At 35.7% G+C, this 24,802-nt stretch overlaps 1 protein-coding gene across 1 annotated transcript in view; it reads right to left on the bottom strand.

Annotated features, from left to right (window-relative positions):
- The window catches only part of LOC139693507 (sushi, von Willebrand factor type A, EGF and pentraxin domain-containing protein 1-like), a 51,573-nt gene that overhangs the window by 12,084 nt on the left and 14,687 nt on the right, over positions 1–24,802 (bottom strand). The window contains exons 8-22 of the mRNA XM_071591695.1: positions 22,681–23,013; positions 19,318–19,653; positions 17,201–17,292; positions 15,305–15,442; positions 14,888–15,121; positions 12,674–12,806; positions 10,772–11,026; positions 10,511–10,693; positions 8,055–8,216; positions 7,231–7,385; positions 6,075–6,213; positions 5,729–5,856; positions 3,276–3,375; positions 2,739–3,010; positions 307–416 (exon numbers count right to left, since the gene is read on the bottom strand). Coding sequence (XP_071447796.1) covers positions 307–416; positions 2,739–3,010; positions 3,276–3,375; positions 5,729–5,856; positions 6,075–6,213; positions 7,231–7,385; positions 8,055–8,216; positions 10,511–10,693; positions 10,772–11,026; positions 12,674–12,806; positions 14,888–15,121; positions 15,305–15,442; positions 17,201–17,292; positions 19,318–19,653; positions 22,681–23,013 — 2,770 coding nt within the window. The remainder of the gene's footprint in view (positions 1–306; positions 417–2,738; positions 3,011–3,275; positions 3,376–5,728; positions 5,857–6,074; positions 6,214–7,230; positions 7,386–8,054; positions 8,217–10,510; positions 10,694–10,771; positions 11,027–12,673; positions 12,807–14,887; positions 15,122–15,304; positions 15,443–17,200; positions 17,293–19,317; positions 19,654–22,680; positions 23,014–24,802) is intronic.

The following is a 24,802-nucleotide window of genomic DNA, read 5'->3' on the forward strand; positions in this document are numbered from 1 at the left end:
ACTTTGCTTTGAAAAGTACCATAAGGTCATACCCGATACACTATATTTAAGCAAGATACAGCACTTGGAAAACATCCACCTATTGTAGAGACCACCTTGAATTGTGACCATTCAAATTAGGGAAATAGAGTGGCTGTTACCACTATGTATTGAGTGCAAAAATATTTCAAATCTTGCAGTCTTTAGCAGCAGAGTCCCAGTGTCATGAAAGCATGTTTTTGATCTGAATTATTTGCTTGCTTAAGTAGTATGTAAGACAAGTAGAAATTGTTATTAGTTACTCTGTATTTATAAAAAAAAACTCACCCACTGTAGTCTGTGAGAACAAAGGCATTTGCTGAATCTTGTGTAGCCAGTGAAAACACTGTCCCATAGTTAGAACGATCTTTGGTATTAATCCAACCACAAAGAGTGACCTGTGAAGTATAAAAGAATTTGCTGAATTGATTCTTCTTATGGGAATTACCGTTGTATAGGTGAGTTGATAGACATCCATCCCATCCATCATCACGTCCATCAACTCACCTACGTGATGATAATTCCTGGAAGAAGAATTGATTCATCAAATAGACGTCGTGGAAGCCTAAGGATTATAAAAGAATTTGCATAAATATCATGGTGTAACACTTTTCTATGTTAAGTTTTTATTCCTAATTCATGAAATTGCTATTTTATTTTGAATTATGATAATAAATGACTCTCCTGATACCAAAGTGACAAATTAAGAAATAATAAGTTTAGTATTCACCAAGTATATAAATATTTGCTGTAAAACTATCATGATGTTTAAAACTATTAGGGCTTAGCACAGGGTGAACTCTACCAAACCGACCTTATGGTTGATTACTGTGTTTATGGTTTATATTCAATTATAATATTCTATACTAACTTTTAGGAGGATTCATTCTAAAAATTAATAAACAGTGAAAATTAGTTTCCAAAGGAGTTAACAATAATGATGGGAAATCACATAATTCCTCATTATGCAGTTTTATAATGAGGCAGCTTTTGTATTCTTCTGTTGTCTTAGCCTAACTTAAAAAATGCTCTTATATGAAAAATGAGGTGAGAGAAGGGGCTGAGCCATGGAAGACACTTCAAGTTACGTATTCCAAGAAACTGCAGGAGATGCTGCTGCAGTAACTTTTAGTGGAGTCATCCCTTAAGTGAGCATTACAATGCAACAATTTCAAGTTACATAATTCAAAAATAGCCAATGTGTCTATCATGCTAGTTGGGGCAGTCAGATGTAAACCAAACACCCGCCATAACACAGTCCGATAAAACCTAGAAGTTAGCTTTTTGCGCATTGATACTGCGATCGCTGTGGCAGGAGAACTGCAGAGTGACGAATCACAGACGCACGCAGGTGTTGGGTTATGTCCTAGTTGGTGCATGGACTGGTTTTTGTAGGGGTGTTCCGTTTTCATTTGACTGCCCCGCATATATCTGCTCCTCATACCAAGTGTAGAACAGATAGATTTAAGCTGTCATTTTTTCCATGGGCGATAAGGGATCAGAATAACATTGTCCGACCGCCATAAGGTCATATTCAGGTCAAAATTAGTCTGGCGTGTATTCACTACCTGCCCTACATCCTAGTGGTGGCTTGCAAGGTACTAAAATAAATTAAATTTTGAAAATATTTTTGGGTAGTCCTAAGGATGCTATTTGTCAGAGTGAATAATGTCTTTGATTTGAAATTATCTTATTTGAATTGAAATGGCATGATGAAAGTGAGATTGACCTCCCACTTGGCTGTCTTGTATGCCAGATGAAATTAAGTCATCCCTCACATGTGCAATTTCAGTGAGCTGAGATACTAATCAGTTCAGTTGAGTGGATACCAGGAAGAAATCATTACAAGTGTACAATTTAGTGCAATTATTTAGATCTTGTTCAATCCCTATATGGAAATGAGTAACTTAAAAGTTTTCAGCCTTAAAAGTTGTCATCTTGATAATTAAGTGGATTACTTCTGTTGTCTTATGGACAATTATCCAATAGGAGGGTAATCCATTGATACCAGCAGAAGTTATTTCCTCCTCTTCAATCCCATTCCTTCTCCTCAGTTTTAGCTGCTAGTGACATTGAATCTGTTGGTAAAGTTGTTCCTCCCACATTTGAATAATTTACTCAACTTATTAGCATACAGTGTCCTTTGATGAGCCATCTAAGATGCTCATACATATTTATATGATTTGAGAGAATGATTGCATATTCTTCTTTAACCAACATTGTTATTTTCACATCCGTGAGAAAATTTAAGTAAGAAGGGAGACAGTTCCTAATGCAACTGTAAAAAATATATAGAAAGTAATGACAATGTCCATTACATAATAGTGTTAGTGTATGAAGTCCATCTGCATCAAGCCAATATTTGAGAGCATCAGGGGGGGTCATTGAGAGTGATTTGTTTGCTCCGTGGTATTAAAGAGGGTTGTGGCTGGGGGATTAGTGACTGGGTCCTCTGAAAGACCATCTCAAGTGGTTCACATGCCACCACTGTTCATGGGAGCTAGACGACCCCATTCTCTTGATCTCCCATGTTCTACATTGATTATTATCTTTTTATGGAAGAGCAATGGTGGACACTGGCGGGTAGCCTCAGAAAACTATTTTGTGCCATACCAATGAATTGTTATGATTGTTGATTTATATTCAATTATCAGTAATTGCTAAAATTGTATTGCTACATGCTCTTGTAAGAAACATGGTGATAAAATATGGATACTCACCCTTGTATAATTTTTATCCATGTTTCCTGTTACAAGTATGTAGTTGTTTGTGCTTGATTTTGGAAAATGAAGTACAGAATTGGGAAGTATATCAATTGGTTCCTCAATTTCTGCCAACATTTGTGCCTCCAATCTTTGAACTTCCTCTGCTGTGCACTCATCTTCAGAAGAGTCATCCCCACACATGCACTCCCAGTCTTCACCATTAAATACGCAGGAGTCATTTAGGTTACAAGGCGGAGAATGGCAAACTTCTCTCTCACAATAAATACCTATAATATAATTAAAGCATTGTGTTGGAAGAAACTTAATTATTGATAAACGTTAAAGAAGAATTGTGTTGCCTTGCAGCGATTTAAATGCTAGTTACACTGAATCAGGAAATTTATTATACATTCCTATATTATAGGACTTCAAAGAAACTGAGGGCAGTTATTTATCAATCACTGTAAATAGTATATTTTTTAATGTACATTCATTTTCAGTTTTAACAAAATTATATTATTCCTTCATTGAATAAAATAAATAACTGCATACCTTCAAAATCTGCATGGCAGAGGCATTCAAAACTGGTGTCATTGGCCACACAAATTCCATTATTCAAGCAAAAATTTGAACTGCATGGGTCGGTCATCGTCTGAGGAAAAATGTTTTAAAGAAATATTCTTAATTCTAATGAGTTATGAACAAGCAGCACCTATTTTTTTATTTTTTGTTCTTCCATTTACTTCAATAGATACAGTGTGCATACTACATACTTGTAATTAATTATTGTAAGTAAATGTGCACACCCTTGTGCATACTAAATAGGATAAAATAAAAATAATTGAACTTATAAAAGCCTCAGGTGAAATAATAATGTTGAATAAATTATGTCATTTTTGGTCAAATCTCATATGACTCTAGCAAATGTGTTCCTTATATTGACATTTTAAGTTGAATTGCCTTCTGAGGTGGGGTAATACAGTTAACCCAGTGATAGCATAAACATAGTATAGAGCAGGCTTTGGATCATTCCATTTCTTTGTAATTATTCTTTGGTCATTGGTAGACAGTTAACTTTAACCTTTTCACTGATGCTGAAACCATTTTTGTCAGTCGGTTCCTAGGAAGAGAGGGGGTCACTTCATGTAAAGTTTATGGCCCTGCTTTGATAATGAGTGTAGATAAGAAGACGATTGCTAATCATCAACTGAAAATATGAAAATGATTATCAATTAAAAATATGTGGTACATATTTAAGTTAATATGATTTGTTTTTGTGATGTAACTTTAAATTGATTTCATCTAAATATCCTTTTCCTCAATGAAAAGCATTTTCCTTGCAAACTTATATGCAAATGTTATGTCCCCAGGTGACGCAATCTGTAAATTTCTCCAGCTAATACTTTTAGTGTAACTATTTTACCTTTTGGTGGTCATTTTTGCCAGTTAGCCACTTAAATGCCTCATGATTTGCAAGAAGTATACCATTATTACTATTATTGATATTCTACCAGTTAAGGTAGGTTTTGAATGGACCTTGCCAATAAGACTGTTCTGTGACATTTACTTTCCCCTCCTTACAAAACACAACCTGACATGTGACACTGCAGTAGGTCCATCTTAGTTTCTGCATACTTCTTTCCTCCTTCATCCCATCCAACATCCCTATCCTATTCCTGCCCCTTCCTTTTTTGCCAATCATTCTCCCCTCTATCAAAGGCTTCAAAATCCCATTCCTAATCAAAATGCTCAGCATCCATCTTTCCTGTCTCTTTATGATTTGCCACAATCATCCCCTCACCCCCACCATGCCTAGCACTTCCTAGTTCAATCTCTTTTCTGCCCACTTTATCCTTTTTCTCCATCTCCTCATCCAAATTCCGAAAGCCAACAATATATGCATATCATCTTGCTTCAACGATCATGCTTCCACACGGTACAAAACTACATTCCATATCAAAGTTTTGACAAGCATTTTCTCAACCTCCTTACTAAACATCCCTGTCATCGACGCCCTCCTCCTTTCCTCCTTGTGAGCACATGTCAATTCCTGCCTATATAGGTTTTCCTTCACGTAGGGTTTGGTTGTTTTTGATAGTTCATTTCTATTTCATATTTATAATGCAATTTTAAAGGCCAAAACTTGAAAGCTGTTTTCAGGTTAAAGCTAAATAATAAAAATATTAACTCTAACTTTATCCTAGGGAAAGTAAATAGTTCATTATTGTTATTATGTACAGGGTGCGGCGCTTATATCTGGACAAGCATGCGTTTCCTTGAAATGAGATTTTCTCATCGGGTTAGTAAAACCTTATGCAGGCTTCGCTGAAGCATTGTACTCAGTCACAATATCGTAAATAGTTGATCTGGGATACCAGAAGAATCGAATTATTTTGAAATAAACCGCCCAGCGCAAACACTTTCAATAATAGCGGCTCTTCGATTGTACTCCCCACTTATATGTAACATCTTGGCCATTTTGAGATTATGACTGTTTACTAGATGCCTATAGCTTTCAAGAGCGTCAATCGTAACCTCCAGTGGAACAATGATATGGCAGGAAATTTAAATTGATATTTGTACCGATTTAAGGGCTGCACCCTGTACATCTATAATTGTATACTTTCAATTTTACTAATGAAGAAGACCAGTGATTGAGAATAATGTGTCTGAAGAAATTTTAATTCATATTGGTTATGAAATATTTTTAATTTTGCCTTGAAAATTATGTAATTGTAAAGGATTTTATCAGTAACTTTGATAGATAGTATTTAATTGGCTTTCAATTTAATTTATTTGGTCTCCAAATACCTCAAGAACTCCTGCCGTGTAGTAGAAAATTATCCATTCATTTTTGGAGTATTTGGGTCGCAAATTTGCGGAAACTCAGATGTTCTACAATTAGAAAAACCTCCACATCCCCCTTTCTTGCAATCATAAACCACCCAAAAAAAACCATAACAATGGCATATGTTTTATTTATTTAGAAAGACACTTGTTAATACCTCACAGTTCAGGCCTGTAAAGCCTTTGGGGCATGAACAGTGGAATGTTATGCCATTGGAAGAGCACTCCCCATCATTTAAGCAAGGTTCAGATGCACACATGTCCTCTTGTGACTCGCAGAATGACCCTGAGAAATCAAGTTGTACAACATGAAACATGATTACAATTAAAAACTTTATTCACCGTATTGATGGGGATATTTCATGCATTCACCTAATTATGAATTGTAATTGTTATTGCTGAGATAATATTAATATCAAATTTTCCTGATAAAAATTATTTTAAATGTTTTAAAATTCATTCAATATGACATACAATTGAAAAACATCAATCAAAGATTTTTACCCATAAAACCTGCAGCACAGCTACAGAAAACTCCAGAATTGGCAAGAGTTATGCATGTTCCCCCATTGACGCAGGGCAATGTAAAGCAGTCGTTGAATGGAAGAATTTCTTCATGACCATCCTCACCATCTTTAATGAGCTGTATTCCAGAAGAGTGGAGCAGAAAGTTAGAATCCAGAAATTTAGCAAATAACATCTAGGGACAATACAGCAAAAAATTTAAACATTTTTATGAAAAAAATGAGCTTTGGTAAGTTCATGATGTGATTTAACTTTTGCTCAAAGCTAAAAATTTTAGCAAAGCTGATGATGGCAGTTTACTGTAACTATGGAGTAAATAAATTAATGTTTGAAACTTGGTGTATTATATGCCAGATTTAGCTTTCAGTTTAAATTAACCTACTTCACCATCCTCATTTAATTATAGCGTGCAATTATTTCGTATTTATTTACTTTTAGTGATTTCATCATTTTCTCCTTTTCATAGAAAATGGAATGCTATAAATTACAATTAAATTTTTCTTTTTACATGCTATACTATTCAATACCTATACATATACATCTGTAGTTGCCACTGAGCACTAAAATCTGATAGCTTTGCATTGGTTATTTTATTAGACAACTTAAAAACTATTCTCAGTTACAAGAGTCATCTTCAGGGGTTTAAGAATGCCCGTAGGTATACTGCAGAAAAACTTGAAGGATAATGATGGTTGCCATGTTTTTTAATATTATCCTGAGAGCATTATGAGTTCACTGAGGAAAAAGATTCTAAGAATGAGGTGTTGGCTACACAAGTGACCATTGCGAAAGCCTCAGAAGAAAATTGAAGCCCCATAAGTCTCATATGTGCAGACATATTTATTGACTTAGATATTAAAACATAAATATAGTCAATTTAAAAATTATTTTTTGATAAATCTTGCCGTATTATTTTTCCCAGCCTATTCACTTAACAAATTAACTTTTCAGATAAATAATAGTTTATCTTGCTAAATTATCATTGCATCAAAGGTTAATTTCGTCATTCAATTGAAAAATATTTGCCTAATATGAAGTATTATTTATGGACTGGACTCCAGTAGAACATCCTTATTTATTGAGAGAAAAATACACCATCAAAACAGTAGTTCATTTAGTTTGTTAATTTTTTTACCTTTGCGACTGAGGAAGAATTTTCTGCACAGTTCTCATCAATGCATGAACCTTTTACACAAAATGTTTTTCCTGGACTATTTTGAAAGTAACCACTTGGGCATGCATAACAAGGTGTTGCTCCAGTTTCAGAAACTGTTCCTGAATGGCAAACATCTGAAAAAAAAGTTGATAAGTATTGAACAAATGGCTTGTCATGCTTTTCAGTCTATGTCCACAATGAAATACAAATTCATGATCTGATCTCAAGAGGCATAAATGACATTCATTTCATAATTTTCACCAAAATATTGAAAATCGTGTATTCGTTATGATGGCATTATGCTTCTGCTACTCGATAATCACAAAAACTCTGTGTTGTCTCAAAAACTCAAGTTCTTGTTACTAATTAAATCATCAATGTGATGTATTATCAGATATAATACGACATTCAGCATTTGAACATCTAATTGTTGAGATTCGCTATAAATTTTTGCAAGTGCTTTCAGTATGTAACGTTGCTCCTCAAGGAGAGGGAAGAAAGAGATCACAGTCAGACCAATGCTGTCTTATCTAAGACTCACTATCCTACTGCAGGCATTTTTTTTTCACCTGGAAATTAGTTGATGCAATCAAATACAGTATGTCAGTCGATTTTAAACAGAAAATAATCTGAAAAACAAAGATGTGCCTGGCCCTGAAGATTTTTTCTATTATTCAGATCAGGTAGAGAGTATTTATGATTGGTAAAGTAATGTGGTGCATAATCAATCCAAATTATAGTAATCTAGCCTGATGGCCACTACTGGGTTTTTGAGTTTCACTTTGGTTCAGGATATATTTTACCTTTACATTCATCTTCTTTAGTAGCCCCACGGGCTGTTGTTGTCTTATTCTCTGGGCACTTGGTGCAGTTTAATGAACCCCTTTGAGGTGTATAATACCCTTTAGGACATGTGGAACAAGGGAGCAGGCCATCCACTGAGTGAGTTCCAGGTTTACATTCAGCTGTGGAAACAATATTTTTCCAAATATGATACATTGGTTTTAAGTGCTAATCAGTTCATCATTCCCTAATATGTGTAAGTAAATAAAATGCAAAGTAACTTTTTTTCATTTGAAAGACACAAGAAATGTAAATTTTTCCAAGGGTAGCAATATATTATTATAATATTATGCATAACACAATACTAACCCTTGTGCCAGGATATATGCAAATATATGTTTACATTACTGTGAGTATATTTATCACATAGCTGTATTTTTCTTATGATATTATTATAATTGATATTCTACCATTTAAGGTAGGTTTTAGATGAACCAATACTGAACATTGATAAAATTTGTTGCCTCTTCTAACAAAACACAACCTGACATCTGACACTGCAATAAACCTTCCTTCAATTCCACATACTTTCTTCCTCCCTTAATCCTATCCAATATGCAAGTCCCTATACTCCCCCACTATACCTACCACTTCTTCGCTTGTTTTCCTTTCAGTCCATTACACCTTTCCCAATCTTTTCCGCATCAATATTTTAAAAGTCTGTAATCTATGCCTATCATCTTGCTTCAACAGCCATGCGTCCAAGCTGTGCAAACCCATGCTCTGTATCAAAGTTTTGACGAGCCTTTTCTTTACCTACTTACTCAATGTCCCTGTCATCAATTCCCCTCTCCTTGTGAAAGCTTCTTTGCCTAATGTAATTCTTCTTTTGTCCCTACTACTTTGTTAGTCCAAACACAACGATAGGTAAACTGCCCTCCCTGCTCTAGTTTTTGCCCAGCTATTTTATCATTTATTTAGGTCAATTAATCATTTTTTCTGTTATATCCTTGGCAGTGTGGATGGACCATCTGTTCTTACTTCCTGTTAGTATCTTCACCTTCATGTACAGCAAACCAATTTCATCCTTCCTCTATAAACTTTCAATATCCTTGCACTGAATCCTTTACCATGCTCTTTTTGCCCTATTAGTTTCCTGCCTCAGTTTATTATTCAACTCTTTGTACTAAATAGTACCATGACTTATTTTCTGCCCATGCATGCTTTCCCTTAAGTAACTCATGCAAAGAGCCTATTCTTTTCCTCCCTTTACCTTGATTTTCCAGCTTTTTCCCTACTATGACTGTCTTCAGCATCCTGTTTCTTCACGGTATCTCATGCATTCATTTGTTCTGCCTTATTGAAATTTCTCCCAACAAAATTCCCTTACAAAGAACTTCATGGTTGGTTTTCCTTTCCATCTATTTTATTAATTCAATTCTTCCCCATGCCCAAATACCGAATTCCTCCAGTCAACACTTATCTGTCTGCATCAGTGACTCAAGTTTCTGACCCAAAAATTATGCTCCATGTTAAGGTTTTTTGCTAGTCTTTTATTTACATTTTTACTTAACGTGTCTGTCATCAGATATTTATGAATGCTTCTTTAAATAATGCATTTCTTCTTTTGATTTCCCCTCCAGTCTGTCCACCTTCATTTAAAACACATTCCAAATAAGTGGACTGTTCTATCTGTTTTATTTTATATCCCCCAACTTGAATGTTTATCTTAGTCTTCATATTTCTTCAGGGTCTCAGTATTTTTATTTTCTGATCACGGATTTTCATGTCTTATCTATTGCACTGATTCTGAAATGCCTAAGTAATGATTGTAATCTTTTGACTGACGGTGTAGCTAATGCTTAATCATCTATGAATCTGATTGATTTTAAGAGTTGGCCATCTACTTTCTCTCCATCCTCCAACCCTTTCCATGCCTCCCTCACCTTGTTATTTGTTTATATATGCATTGAAAAGAACAAGTGGCATGGACTTCACTGTCGTACTCCCCTGCCCATCCCGGCTTTGTATTTTATTTAAGCACCTTTGCAGTCGGAGATGTGTAGGGTCCTGATAAATCATCTTTCTCTCCATTCTACTCTTATCTTCTCCAAAATTTTCATTGATTTTCCTCAGTTTCTTTGGTCAAATGCCCTCTCAAAATCAACCAAACATACTGGTACATGCTGATTATACTCTATATTCCTCTCTATTAATGACCTCATTATTGCTATGGATCATGTGTACCCATTTTCTTTATACTGATCTTCACCCAAGGACTCATTAGCTCTCCTGTCCGTACATTGTGAATATCCATAGTAGTATCTATGCTGTGTGTGATATCAAACTTTTTATGCTATATTCCTTGCATAGTCAAATTTTAATCCTTTATTCCTCTCAATGGTGTTTACTAATATGTGTGCATATGCACATTATCATTGAAAGCGCTTCAATCATTGTGGTTCCAGGTACATACCAATGCAGTCCTTTATGGATATAGCCTTTCTTCTGTTTCTACTCCTGATTCCAAAATTTGTGGAGTAACCGTCAGGGCACCTGTGACAAAAGGATTGACCTTCTAGAGGCTGGTAACTTCCCTTTTCACACACCACACAGTCTTCATTGAAGTCATCCCAATAAGTTCCAGGAGGGCATTTAACTGATTGTGAAAGTAATCAAGGAATTAATTGAGTTTATTTTAAATTATAACTCCCATCTTCATCATCACTACACTTACCACATAAATCATTAACCATTGCACTTCCTTTATCACATCCATTTTGAGGGTCATCAAACCCAATACTGCTGGTCAGTTCTTTCATGACCATAGTAGACTCTCTGTCACTTGAAGCATTGATGGCAATGGGGACTTTGATATCAAAATCTCCTCTATTCACTGCCTTCTCAAGGGTCTGCTGAACCTTTTCCATCAAAGACCTCAAAGCAGTCATGTTCCCCATTTGATTTTTTTGCGTTCCATTTGCAAGTTTCCCTGCGCACAAGAAATTATTTCATTCAAGTTATGGTCAAACTTAATAGAAAAATCATCATTACAATTAGCATGAAAAATTATGTGTTCTTTATTTGGTTTGATTACTGTGAACAACTTTTACAGATGATTGCATTTATAGGAATTCTTACTGAAACTTTAGAGTTCCCAGGTTTGGTATGAGAAACATAGGTATGCACAATAATAACAGTAGTTACACTACTTAATTTTATAGTTATTCAATATGTTATTGATTAACTGTGCATTTTTAAATTATAAATACAACCTACATGAATTCAATTTCCATTACCATCTTTGAGAAGTCTTCTGCAGAAATATGTTGAAAAATATATTCTATTCCAGATTTCATCTACATATCGTGTTTATTCTTATTATAGCAGTATTTATTTGTGTGTAAATGAAGGATGCAAAAAATAGTCATTATGATAATATAATTGATAAGATAAATGAATTTCAACAACAGAGTAGAATTATTTACTCTGAAAATAACCCTGGAATTTACACTTAAAAACAGCCATTTGATTTACATTTTAACTTAACGAGGAATCTTTCTATGTAGAATTAAGCCCATATGTTGAAGTATATGGGAAGAATTTCTAGTTCTTACCTGCATTTGTTGAAGGTCATTAGAACTTATTGTATAGCGACACTGATAACTGTCATTAGTTACATCATTTGAAAGACTGGGATTAACATGTGAAATTACAGCATACATGTATGCACAAGAGAGAGGTAGAATGAAAAGTTTTTTAATGAAGAAACAACATGGAGCAAAGAGAGATGCATTAAACATGAGTCTTAACATACTCTATTACATTTTAAATACTGTTTTATCATTGGATGAGGAGCCCCAGAAGCAAATGCTGAAAATGGCATTAGAATGGAACTCACCATAATAGATTGCCTGTAATACATCTTTGGAGGCAGAATGCCAGTATAAAACACGCAGAACTCATTTTAATACAGTGGTTTTAAATGTGAAAATCCCAAGACACACGACTTACACAGTAAGTCGTAAATACAGATGTAAATACACAGGAAACACAATTGTATTTTGTGGGATAAGTCCACCACTATTGATGTAAAATTATTAATATGAGATGTATTTTTGTTGGGAAAGTCAATTGTATTTGAGATCTCGACATGGAAATGGAGAGAGTTTATGCTCATATTTTTATGAACATTATATGCAGATGAAATTCTGAATAGAAATATATCATTTATACACTGATGCACAGAATGTACAACTGTAAGTCTTAATTTAATTGATGAGTGGATATTGTGTTGAGTAGTCATCAATAATCATGAAGTTTTCTACGTGCATGCCATTTTAAAATGATGAAAACACCACTCTAAAGAAGTGGCGGTAACTTAATGCATAGTCTTTAGGTTTTTGAATATGTGGGAATAAATATGTGTTGTCAAATGTAAATATTAATGACATAAAGGAACAAAATCCTGATCGTATGCAAAAGATGTGCTAAGCTGTAGAGCATATATTCATGATATTAGTAGTATCATAATGGATATATCCTTACTATTAATATTGATATCTGTCTATTATGCATTATCTATTATTATAGTTCTCCTTGGTTTTTTGCCTTAATTTGAGTTAACAAAGGAACTGACCAACCATCTTGAAGTAGATTCCAATCCCCTGGGATTTTCCTTGGTTGTCTGATTCTTCTGACTCCTCATATTCATAATCATCCTCATCATCCCTTTTTTCACCATCTCTCGTTGAGCTTTCAAAGGAGTCGGGCTAATTCCATAGAAAAAAGGAATTGAGGTTAGGTATGGGAGAGACTAAGCAAAAGTTCAGATAACGGAGAAGTTGATTGGCCAAGTTGATGCCTAACTTCAAAGCTTCGGAGTACTTTGTACCTTCATAATTGTCTAAAATTATATTTGCTCACAATTAAACAATTTATTTGCAAAATACCAGACACTATGCCAAATTTCTTGTTATAACTTTTGATAGTTCAGAAATACTAAAGAACCATTGAGGTCAGAGGGAGGTTGATCACCTCCTGCTGGAATTTTACAACATGCTTGAAAATTAGTCCAAAACTTTAACATGACATCCATATTTTTTTTAATTGCCATTAATATGTGCTCTGGCATGCCATATGCATTCATACTTTAGTAATTTCTGAAGCCATCAATATGAAGATGAATTATATTGTCATATTTTTGACAGTGCATAACTCACTTTGGCATTATTTGCCCAATTACAGTTGTTTCTTCATCATGAGGACATATGCCAAGGTTAATACCCTAAGTCACTGAATTTAAATATTTCTGTGTTTTTATTTCTTGCCTTTGTCTTTTTCCTAAAAATGCTGCATACTTGATACACAAAGCAAGTGCAGAGTTTGTAACAACATGATTAAGTACCAATATCATTGTGGGAAAAAATTATGTTTTAGCAGAAACACTGTTTGTTAGGATCATAGATAGATAGTCGTCTTAAATCTTTTATTTTAAAATTATTCTAATTGCACAACATTTATAAATCAGAAAAGTAGCATCACTGATTTGGTCTCATTGATGCTCTCCATCGGCATCCACCTCCTCCCTCTGAAAAGTGGATAATCAAGGGAGAACACGGTAGCAGAGATAGGTCTTCTGGTACAAGTAGACAGTGGCATATGGTCCACTGTGAGATGGCCTTTCAGTGATCCCAGTAGCCCTAGTCGTTTATACGCTCTGCCATGACCAACTCGCATTGGAGAGAGCTAAAAAAATCAAGGCAATTGATCTATCTTACTTCCACATATTCAGTACAGTTTGCCTCATCTACTTCTCCATCCAGAACATTTTGTGTACAAAATGAGAATACAATGTTTTCTGAATAATTTTTATACCCAAATTAGGCACTGACTTTTTTTTCAATCATTCTGAAGTAAACATGGAAAAGAAACATTTAAACACATCCAATGTGAGTTGCATCATCATACACAACTGATTGTACTATTGCAGAGCAATGCTCAAAATGACTCATCATAGGTCTTTTATTTGCTTTTAGGTTGTGCAAGTAAATTATTTGAAGGCAGCATAGCTAGTTAATTGTGGTTAGGCATTTACATCAAGGCAGTGGAGGAGGGACTGGGAGAAGAGGCAGAGAAAGCCTCTGGCTCAAACCAATGCGATAATCTATTACGTGAGCAAACATCAGGTATTAGACACTCTACTGTAAATCCTATTTCAATAAATACACCATTCTGTACATGGTTTCTTTCTTGCAAGTGAAAAACGTGCTTGGTGTAAATTGTTCATCAATGGAACCTCTCTCTACTATATATAAGACTTCTCAGACACTCCATCACTTTTCTTATTTTTTTTATTTTGTTATGTGATTGCCCTTAAGCCTGGATAACCTCATGAGGGCAATTGCATTTATGTTATCATTATTGCAACACCATTTATGTATGAACTTTTCTTCAAGAATGAGAAGTAACTACAAATCTGACCTAAAGGTGTACTCAGGGATGAATCTCATCCATAACTTAATGGACCACCCATATTTCAGAAGTAGTTAGTAACACCTTTTGATCAAAATTTTCTCATTATCTGTGAAAATATTCCACATGCAGCAGAACACTTTGTTCTCGTGTATTCTATTCCAGGAAGTGCTTCCAATGAAACATTTTTGTAACTTGAATGTGCAAATTAAGTTGACAAAAAATGAATGAAATAGCAATCAATGCTGCAAAATGATCATTTTTAATCATTTGAGCCAAAAAGAAAGGGGTTTAGTTTAATATCCACTTGAAGTCTGAATAATATACCAATAGCAGATATTCATTGATAGATAACCCTGTGCTTTGAAAACTCACTCACCTCAGTTGAATCTTCATTTACACTCCGCCTTGTCCTGTTAATGTGAGGCAAAACCTCTGTTGCTGAGAATACAGGTGGTGCCTTGGTACCTGCAGGTGTTTTAGTGCGCCTCGGCTGCTCCTCACCATCCCTCCTACCTCCACCACCCTCTCCAGCATTTTTCCTCTTGCCTTCCCTCCGGCCCCCCTTCTGATCCCTCCTTTTCCCTCCCCTCCTCCTCTCTTCCCCTCTCTCTTTCCCTCCTTCCTCGGCCCCTCCTCTCCTCCTCTTTCCTTGAACTTCATCCCTCAGCTTCCTTTTTCTTGTTCCCCTTCCCGAGCCACTCCTACGACCATGTCGAGCTCTTCCACCTTCCCGTTCTTTCCCTTCATGAGTCTCACTCTTCCTTGAAACAGAACTTGCCATCGCAATGTTTACCTCTTTTTCTGGTGTTGGTGGAAAGTTGTCACAGACCTTCTCTATATCTCCCACTATTTCACACTGAAGCCCAGTTGAACCAGTGCCACATATCTCCGCTAGCTTTTCTGAGATCTCTTTCCTTATTGTGTCCTCTACCTGCATTTTTTAGAGTTAAGATCTTTGCAAATCATAGGAAAATTTTAAATTACAGCATTTTGAAATGCTTTTTTTTCTTAAATTTTCATATGGTATAGCATATGCATCTCCTTAATTATAGCTCAGGGATCCGTGCAAACATTCATATTTTTTTTAATACATAGATTTATATTATTTACTGAGACATAGGTAAACAATTGTTATCTAAAAAAACTAGAAACACATATCAAATTAAAAAAGTTAAACATTTTTTAAATTCTGTTGGATAAATCATAAAATGAGATTATCATAAAATAAAATTTTCATCAGATCAATCAATAATGAACATGCATAAAAAAAGATGATAATGTGGCTAATTAAATTACAGGGTATTACCAGAAAAATATGCAGGAAAAGGGTTTAGGCATGCAAATCAGCTAAAGAGGTTTGAACTTTAGCAGGATATATACAGTTGACAGTTTGATTTCCCAATAATAAGAATGATTTCCCATGTAGCTAAAATTGTTCTCAGGATCATGAACAAAAGGATGGATAGCAAGACATGATTAATTAGGGGATGATCAGTTTGGGTATAGGAAGGTGAGAGGCACACACGATGCCATTGCAGTAATGAGATTATTAATCGAGAGGAATATAGAATACAACCAGGAAGTATTTGCCTGTTTCGTAGATTTCAAAAAAGCATATGATACAATGTATTGGGAAAAGCTCTTGAGTATATTGCAGAAAATAGGAATAGATTGGAGGGACAGGAGGCTAAGCTGCGACCTGTACATGTCGTAGACTGCTCAGGAGCAAGTGGGGAACGGGGAGTCCGGATGGGCAGTGTTAGGTAGAGGTGTAAGGCAGGGTTGCCCATTATCACCGTTGCTGTTCAACCTGTATGCAGAGGAAATGATCAAAGAGGCATGGGAAGAACTCGAGGTAGGAATGAAAGTGGGCGGGGAATTCATAAAATCAGTTAGGTTCGCTGATGACCAAGCTTTAGTTTTTCAGTCAGCCAAGGGGTTGCAAGCATTGCTGAGTGAATTGGATATTCAATGCAAAAGATACGGCATGAGAATCAATATAAATGAAACAAAGGTTATGTGATTTTCCAAAAAGAAAAAGGCTTAGCTAAACAGAAAAACTAGAGCAGGTGGAACAGTGTACGTATCTCGGAAGTGTTTTGGACCTACATGGTCAAAGTAGTAGTAAAGAGAAGAATTGTGCTAGGCAAAGAGGCTTTCACGAGGAGGGAGTTGGTGACGGGGACGTTGAGTAAGGATGTTAAGAAAATACTCCTCAACACTTTGATATGAAGCATATTTATATATATCACATGGAAAAATGGTCACTGAAGCAGTAAGATAGACTTAGCTTGGAGGCTTTTGAAACTGTGGGTGTGGAGAAGGTGAAATGGACCAAAAGGAAAGGTATGGTAAGTGAGGAGAGTGGCTTGTTAGGAGAAATCATGAGGAGGCAGGAAAAATGGATGAAGGGTGTATTGATCAGCAGTGGGATGTTGAAGACTGCATTAGAGGGGAGAATGATAGTCAAATGAGAAAGGGGCAGGAATAGGATAGGGATGTTGGACGGGATGAAGGGAGGAAGGAAGTACACAGAGATGAAGAAGGGCTTGATGTAGAGTAGGTTGCTAGATTGTGTTTTGTTAAGAGTAACAAAATATTTATTTGGTAGTTGTCCATCCAAAACCTACCTTAACTGAGATATTACTAAATGATAATGCAGTTCACATTGAATTGCTGAATAACTTACCTGCTGGAAGGAGACTGAGTCACTGCATATTGAATTGTCTCCATCCATGAAAATTAATCCATCTTGTTGAAGGGTGTTTGGAATGGCAGCCACTAGGAGAAATTTAAAAAGGACCAAAGTAAAAGTTTTTCACAGATTTGCATTTTAATACAAGTGCATTATAGTTCACAAATTAAGTGCAGTCATAAAAATAGAAGGCAGGACTGCTGATAGAGCTGAGCTCAAAAGCAGAGAATGACAAAATCAAGGATTAAAAATCATCAGTGTGTGAACAGAGAAGACCATTTCGGTCATGTAGTTTCAGAAAATTAGGGAAATCGATCTATTACAGAGTTAAATATGCATGAATTTGAAAGAAAAAAAGCCCACCTATTATTCCATATTTTTCAATAGTTAAAAATGAATCAGTTGTAAATATGTGATGAATTTTTACCAATTCATATTCAGGTGGGCCATTATTCAGTGGACTATCATTGCTAAACTGGTAGCTAGGATAGTAAGTGATCAGTTTAGACCATGGGACAATTTTCTTGAGTCGAATTTGGACAAATTATGATTGTTATGATTTGTAATTTGAATTTTAACTTGGTGAATCTGTGCACTGATATATGTGATTCTTTAATTCCTCAATCCCATTTTGTTCAAATGGGAATCAGGGTAAATATCACATTTATTTTGAAACTGCTGGGAGTTATGCGAAATACCATCTCTCTTGGGGTGACTTTGCTAGTATGTGACACGAAGTCCATAGTATTTATTTTCCTATCAAAAACATGGTGTCCCTTGATGTTGTCACCTATGGCGGTGAATTTCATTCTCAACTTAAGTTATGCATTTTGGTCTGGGATGTTGATACAATTTTCAAAATTTTAAAGAGGATTGGTGACATTATTTCCCATATTTCTTATCACATCTCTGACCAATCTTGGTTTCAGAAACTGAATACATATCTTTCCCATTCATTCTACTCATATATATGTGTTACCATGATCCACTCAGTAAAAATCTGAATGTTCACCACTATTCTACAAGGTAGCATAATTAAGACCATGGGCATTATCCTATTTAGCATACTTTATGAGCAAATAAAATAAGTCAGAAATGTAGTTTTTAAGAGAAAAGTGAAATTGATGTCACAGGCCAGACTCTTTTACTCTGTTAATGAGTTTCATGGCTGTTCAAATATATATTTGTCAAGTGCCTACTTTAGGTTTCTCTTATTAATCCAAGTGTAAAGGGTGCAGATTTCTTGACAATATGCTGATCTCTCTTTAACATTGTGTATGCATACTCTAAGTGTATCCTAATTTTTCCTAATAGCAACCACAGTAGATATCGCATTTACGAAGTAAAAGGGTGAGACTGAGGTGAAGTATGATGGAATAGCATAATGAAACTCCTGACTAAGAATTGTTCTAGATGACACAATGTATTTTGGAATTTGATCTTTTATTTCCAGAAAATTTGTCAATTTTAAAGAAATCTTGAGTAAAGATACTCAAAGAGTAGCTCAGGTCTTACTAATGCATGACAGTGCTTTAGAATAGATTCATTATAGTGTGATTGTATGAGTTTTATATATTTTTTTAAGTAATCTACCGGTTAGGGTAGGTTTGTGAGTAAATTACTTAATTGTTAAAGGGAAAACTTTTCCAATGGATTAAATGCCATTAGCAAGTAACCTTTAGGTGGAAGGGGAAGGAACAGGAGGGGAGGGAATGCATCATGCTGGAACCAATGAATATTCTGTACCTCTGATTACCAAATTTCAAAACTCAGTGCTCTGCTGTAATTGGTTTACATCTCTAGTTTTTTTAAATGTTTCAACTGTCAAGACCACACCAAACACCAAAACCCCTGCTGTTCAACTTCATGTACCATATGCCAAATTTTGCCAAAAATAAGAGTCCCCATCAGAGAGCACAACTCACTCTCGCATGGCTCCGCATGCATGCATATGTTTTTAAACATGAGTGTACTTATTGGAGGAATAGAAGTGCAGGTGTTTATAAATGAAAAGGTTTCCATTATTTTTCCCCTGGTAGCCATGCAATGATTAGCCAGTATTCCATACATGCAGTTATGCTTTCAAAGTAAAAGATTTAATATAACCTTACCCATGCAGTCAGAAAATGGCAGTAAATCTCTGGGCTCCCAACTTATAAATTCAGCATTATTATCCTCATGGAATGCCATTGCAGCATTGAGAGAATCATGAGATAGCAGATCATGTATAGGACCTTGTTCCAATTTGAATTGGTTTGTGGATATGGTCTTCCTCGCTGTTGTATCAGTCGTAGAAGAGCAGAAATATTCTTGTGGGGTTGACACTGGAAAAGCGTAGCCATCAGAACAAGTCAAAGTGCAGAGGAAACTGGTTGAATCCTTTTTCCGTCCCCTGCTGCAGTTAGAGTTGCCATTAATTGGGCCTGGGAACTCTGGACATGCATGCTCTGAAAGAAAGAAGTAGAATGACCACTTGAAGATATTCCAAACTATGCATCTCATAGCCATTCCATAACAAATAATACTTAGGCTACATCAAGTAGGTGTTCAATTGTGACTGAATAATATGTACTGGATCGATCTGGCATTATGTCATTTGAAGACTGAATAATATATTGTAGTTCCTCTGGTGAAGTCTGATATATTTTCTGAAATTATTAGGTTCCATTGCTAACAAATCATCTAATACTGCTTTTTTATGACAAAAATAAACAGAGTTTTACAAGCACTGGGGGTTGCTCAGTCGTAACACGGAATCTATGGTAATGATGTAGGATATATTTCAGTTGTTAACAAGAAATAGACACAAGAAATTGTGCCTTAATTTGATATATTTAAACATGGATGTGCTAAATAAAAAAGTTCACCAACAGGTATGAGGCTCCATTTTTAAATTAACAGCTTATATGCATAAGCCATGTATTCAGGAAATAGTAAGGTCATACTATGAACTTTAATAACATACTTTTTCTGACCCTGGGGACTATCACATTATGAATTGGATTTAAGAATTTTTCCAACTTTTCTGCATTATACTTCCACTGTATATCCCTGAATGTGAATTGTTACTAAGTTATAAAGTTTCTTTGATGCAACATTGGATGGCTCTTGATGGCCCGATAAAATATACATTATAAATGTTTTACTGTGTAACACCAGCCTAAAGGGGGGGTTAAAGAATATGACTGTCTAATAATAGGCTGTAATAGCCTTCATATCATTGTAAGCATTCTCATTAGTATGTGTGACTATGTATTTTACTTTCCAGTATTTTCAAATGTTCACTAATGTGATATAAGTGTGAACATTATCTAAATGGTTATTGTTCATGTGTTTATATTTATATTGATCATTAGGTCTAGAATTTTGTTAACAGTATGGTTTTATGGGCACTTAAGATGGTGCATATTGCATTTAATAACTTATGACTGTGAAGGGATCACAATGTAAGTGAAAAGTATGGGCTTAGTGCCCTCAAAATGAAGGTATATATTATACCACGATGAATACACCGATTCTCGTCCGATCAACGAAGTTTTGCATAATCGGGCCCAGATAGTACTTTGATGGGTGCCTGGGAACACTGGGTGCTGTCGGCATTCATTTTTTTCTCTTTTTTGCTGTTTTAGTACATTTTAATGGTTTTCAACATTCTCCTACCAGATAACTTATTTTCACAATTTTTGCGAGCAGTTCAAACAATGCAGACATTTTTCTCTTTAATTTATGACCGTTGTGGACAATTCAATCATCAGATTCATCTATCAAACCACCGCAACGGTACCGTTCCTTTACTGCATCGTACTTGTAAGTGTTTCAGCATTTTCAAAAATTAATTATTTTCTTGTTTATAAGCATGCAAACTTCTATTTGTAAATCATGATTTATTTAAAATACGTCAATATTTCATAATTATTATTAAGTAATCTACCAGTTAAGGTAGGATTTGGATGGACACCACTTCCAAATGAATTTTTTGTGACTCCTAGCAAAACACAATCCAGCAACCTTCTCTACATCAAGCCCTTCTTCATCTCTATGTACTTCCTTCATCCCGTCCAACATCCCTATCCTATTCCTGCCCCTTTCTCATTTGCTTAGCATTCTCCCCTCTATTGCAGTCTTCAACATCCTACTGCCAATCAATATGTCCTTCATCCATTTTTCCTGCCTCCATATGATTTCTCCCTAAAAACCCCTCTCCTCGCCCACCTTTGTTTCATTTATATGGATTCTCATCCCATATCTATAGCACTGAATTTGCAATTCACTCAGCAATGCTTTCAACCTCTTGCCTACCTGGCAAACTAGAGCTTGGTCATCAGCAAGCCTAACTGATTTTAGGAATTCCCCACCGACTTTCATTCCTACCTCCAGTTCTTCCCATACCCCATTTCCTAAACCTATACTCCTGCCTTATCTTTATGAAATGGAAGCTACACTTCATAATGACCTAATTGCGATCAGAGTTCACATCCGCTCCCAGGAAACTGTGCGAATTGAACATGCTGTTCCCAAATCTGAGCCTAACCATAACTATTCTATAATATAACTGATACCTTTCTGAGTCACCTGGTATTTTCCATGTAGTATTCTTATGCCTTTTGTGGTGTCTAAACCAAGTGTTGGTGATGACTAATCCCTGTCTCCTGCAGAACTCTTGCAGAATTGCTTTCTCCCCACGGTCATTCCTCCTGCCTTAACCGTAGTCTCCCACCTCTTCACCATCTCTTCCTTCGCCTACCATCACATTCTAATCCCCCATCACTATTAAATGTTTCCCTGCAGGAACACATGCAATTATGTCCTCTGAATGATCATCTATTCTATCGCCTTCTTCCTACTTGTGTGATTCCTTGGTGGCATGTGTACCTGAATAATGACAGAGTTCTTCAGTTCTGCTTTTATCTCTACTAATAATATTCTATCTGTTGCTTGCTCTTTGTTGACTATGCTTCTTCCAACCTTTGTATTTGATATTACGGCAACCCCTAATTGGCTCTCGTCCCCTCCGCTGTACATTACTCTATAGCTATCTTTCCATTAATACAAGTGTATCCTTCCATCTCACCTCGCATAAACCTAAAATATCTACATTTCCTCTTCCTATCTCTCGTTTTACGTTTCCTAATTTTTTTCCTCAATTTAGTTCAAATTCCATGGCTGTAGGTCTATTTTTTTATATTTTGACGAGTGAAAGAAAATTGACCTGCATAGACAAACTTTCTTTTTTTTCATTTATTTGCATTGAAAAATATAATCGCTTCTAGGCTTGAACACAGGTCACTTTTGTGATATTTTTTTATTCTTTCCACTATCTTCTATTTAACGGGAGCGTTACCTTAAAATTTGAAGCCTCTAACTTAGTGTAAGTGCCCAGGAATTTTTGTCAGCAAGTCAGTGCCTAGCTTTATGTATAAATAATAAAATGTATAATTAAATATGTATTTATAATATAATTTTCTGAAACTCACCTTTAATTGTAATGGTGATTTCACAGGTGTTATTGTTGCCATGACTGTCAAAAGCAGTATATTGAATAGTTGTGTCTCCAACAGGAAATACTTCTCCTTGACCCCCATCTATGCCTTGCCACACCAAGGCTTCTGCCCTTCCACTTATCTGTGCTTTTACCTGCACACTCACATCATCCCCTGAGTTGTCTTCAAACACAGGTTTATCCCAGGTCAAACCATGTGCCATTACAGCCATGCTACTTTTAGGTTCCAGGCTTTGAGTAATTGGTTCTGATGGGAGTATAAATGGTGGTGGAGTCTCACATGCATGAACAGTGGGTGGCTGCATATCTATGAAAGGAAGATTATAGTTATATCACCATGAAATGAACTTAATGGAGCTTCTTATGATATTAACATCCATTTTCCAATATATGATAAGCGCATGGACAGAGGATTAGAGAGAGTGGATGAAGGACCAACAGGATTACAACAGCATTAATATAATCCACAACTTAACTCCATATACTTCCAGACTCCATTCTGTCTGTCCAACATGCCTATTTTTTCACACAGCTAGCTTCCTGACCTGACGTTCTACACTAAATCATTTTCAATATTTCATTGCTCCCCAATATGCCCTTCAACCACATTTCCTGTCTTCTTATATGTTCTCCCAACAATGATCTCCTATTCCCCACCATGCTTAGAACTTCTTTGATTATTTTTCTTTTCCATCTATTACATATGTATGGAGCAATAAAATTGTCTCATGTAAATAAAATGAGAGAGATTAAGTGTAGTACACATAGATTGAAGGAGTAATATTTCCCAAGAATGATAAGGGATTGGAATAATGTTGTCCGACTGCCCTAGGAGAGAAAAGTATTTTGAGTCAAGGGTAGTCTAGTGTGTATTCACCTCCTGCCACACACCCTAGCTGTGGCTACCAAGGTACTAATAAATAGTAATAAAATGTACAAATCACATACTCACTAAAAGTGATGGTCTCCTCAATATGCTTCAATTTTGTGTTAAGTGAAAATTATTAAATTAGCTATATTGTATTTAATTTGGTAAGAACTCACATTTAAAAGAAGGGAAATGAACTTTTGTTATTGCCCAAAATTTAATATCACTTATTACCCGTTTGCTCTGACCTTTACGATTCCAAATGACTTTCAAATATAAGAAAAGATACACTTGCATACATATTTATTATTTGATCAGATATGTTGAGTTGTTTAAATTAAATAGTAACGAGTAAATATTTACTCTACCTCTTACTGAAATGATGAATTTGCACTCTGCCTTGTTTCGATTAGCATCCCGCGCAACAATCGTCACTTCATTGTCACCTATAGGAAGTTTGGCTGGCCATGAAATTGCTGGAATGGCTGTTAGGGTAACTGGAATCCCAGAGTTATCTGAAAGGCATTCATTTGAATGAATTGTGAAATTGAAATATGCACAAAACTCTAATCATGCATGCATGATTGAACATGTACCAAACTAGCATTGAGTTTTTTACCATACAAGTAGACCTAATGCAGTAAAATAAGCCATATGGATTAGTGCTGTCAAAATGTTTTTTTAACCCAGGTGGACAGGTTTTAAGAGACCCATGTTTTTGAGTATCTTGAAATGTACAAGAAACGTGAGTGCCACCCAAATCTCCATCAGTGATATATCATATAGCTATAGCATATTCGAGTGGAAAACTGTGACGACCTGATCAAAAATTTATAAACAAATGAAGGTGTGGGATTGGTAAAGGAAAAGGGGTAAGATGAAAACTAGAAATGGCCAATGCAGAAGAGAGAAAAAAGAGACAAGCCCCTGAAAATATGAGGAAAACTAAATATTCTCCACCCTTTCCACCCCCTTCTCCTAGACCCCCTGAGACTCTACTGCAAAGAAATCCATTCCATCAAACTGCCCCCCAAGCGATACTTCCCCAACCCCTCCATGTTTTGGTTTCAGTACGCTGCATCTCATTCTCCGCCACCCACTACTAAACCCCTCCTCCCTAGTGATCCAGTGAGTCCCCCATATTCCATGTCATCCTCCCAAGTATCAATCCCCTCCCCACCCATCAGGAATGCCCCAATACAAAAGGGCAGGTGGAAGCCTCTTTGGA

Source organism: Hetaerina americana, unplaced genomic scaffold (genome assembly GCF_022747635.1).
Source record: "Hetaerina americana unplaced genomic scaffold, ioHetAmer1.1.p SCAF_5, whole genome shotgun sequence".
NCBI lineage: Eukaryota > Metazoa > Arthropoda > Insecta > Odonata > Calopterygidae > Hetaerina > Hetaerina americana.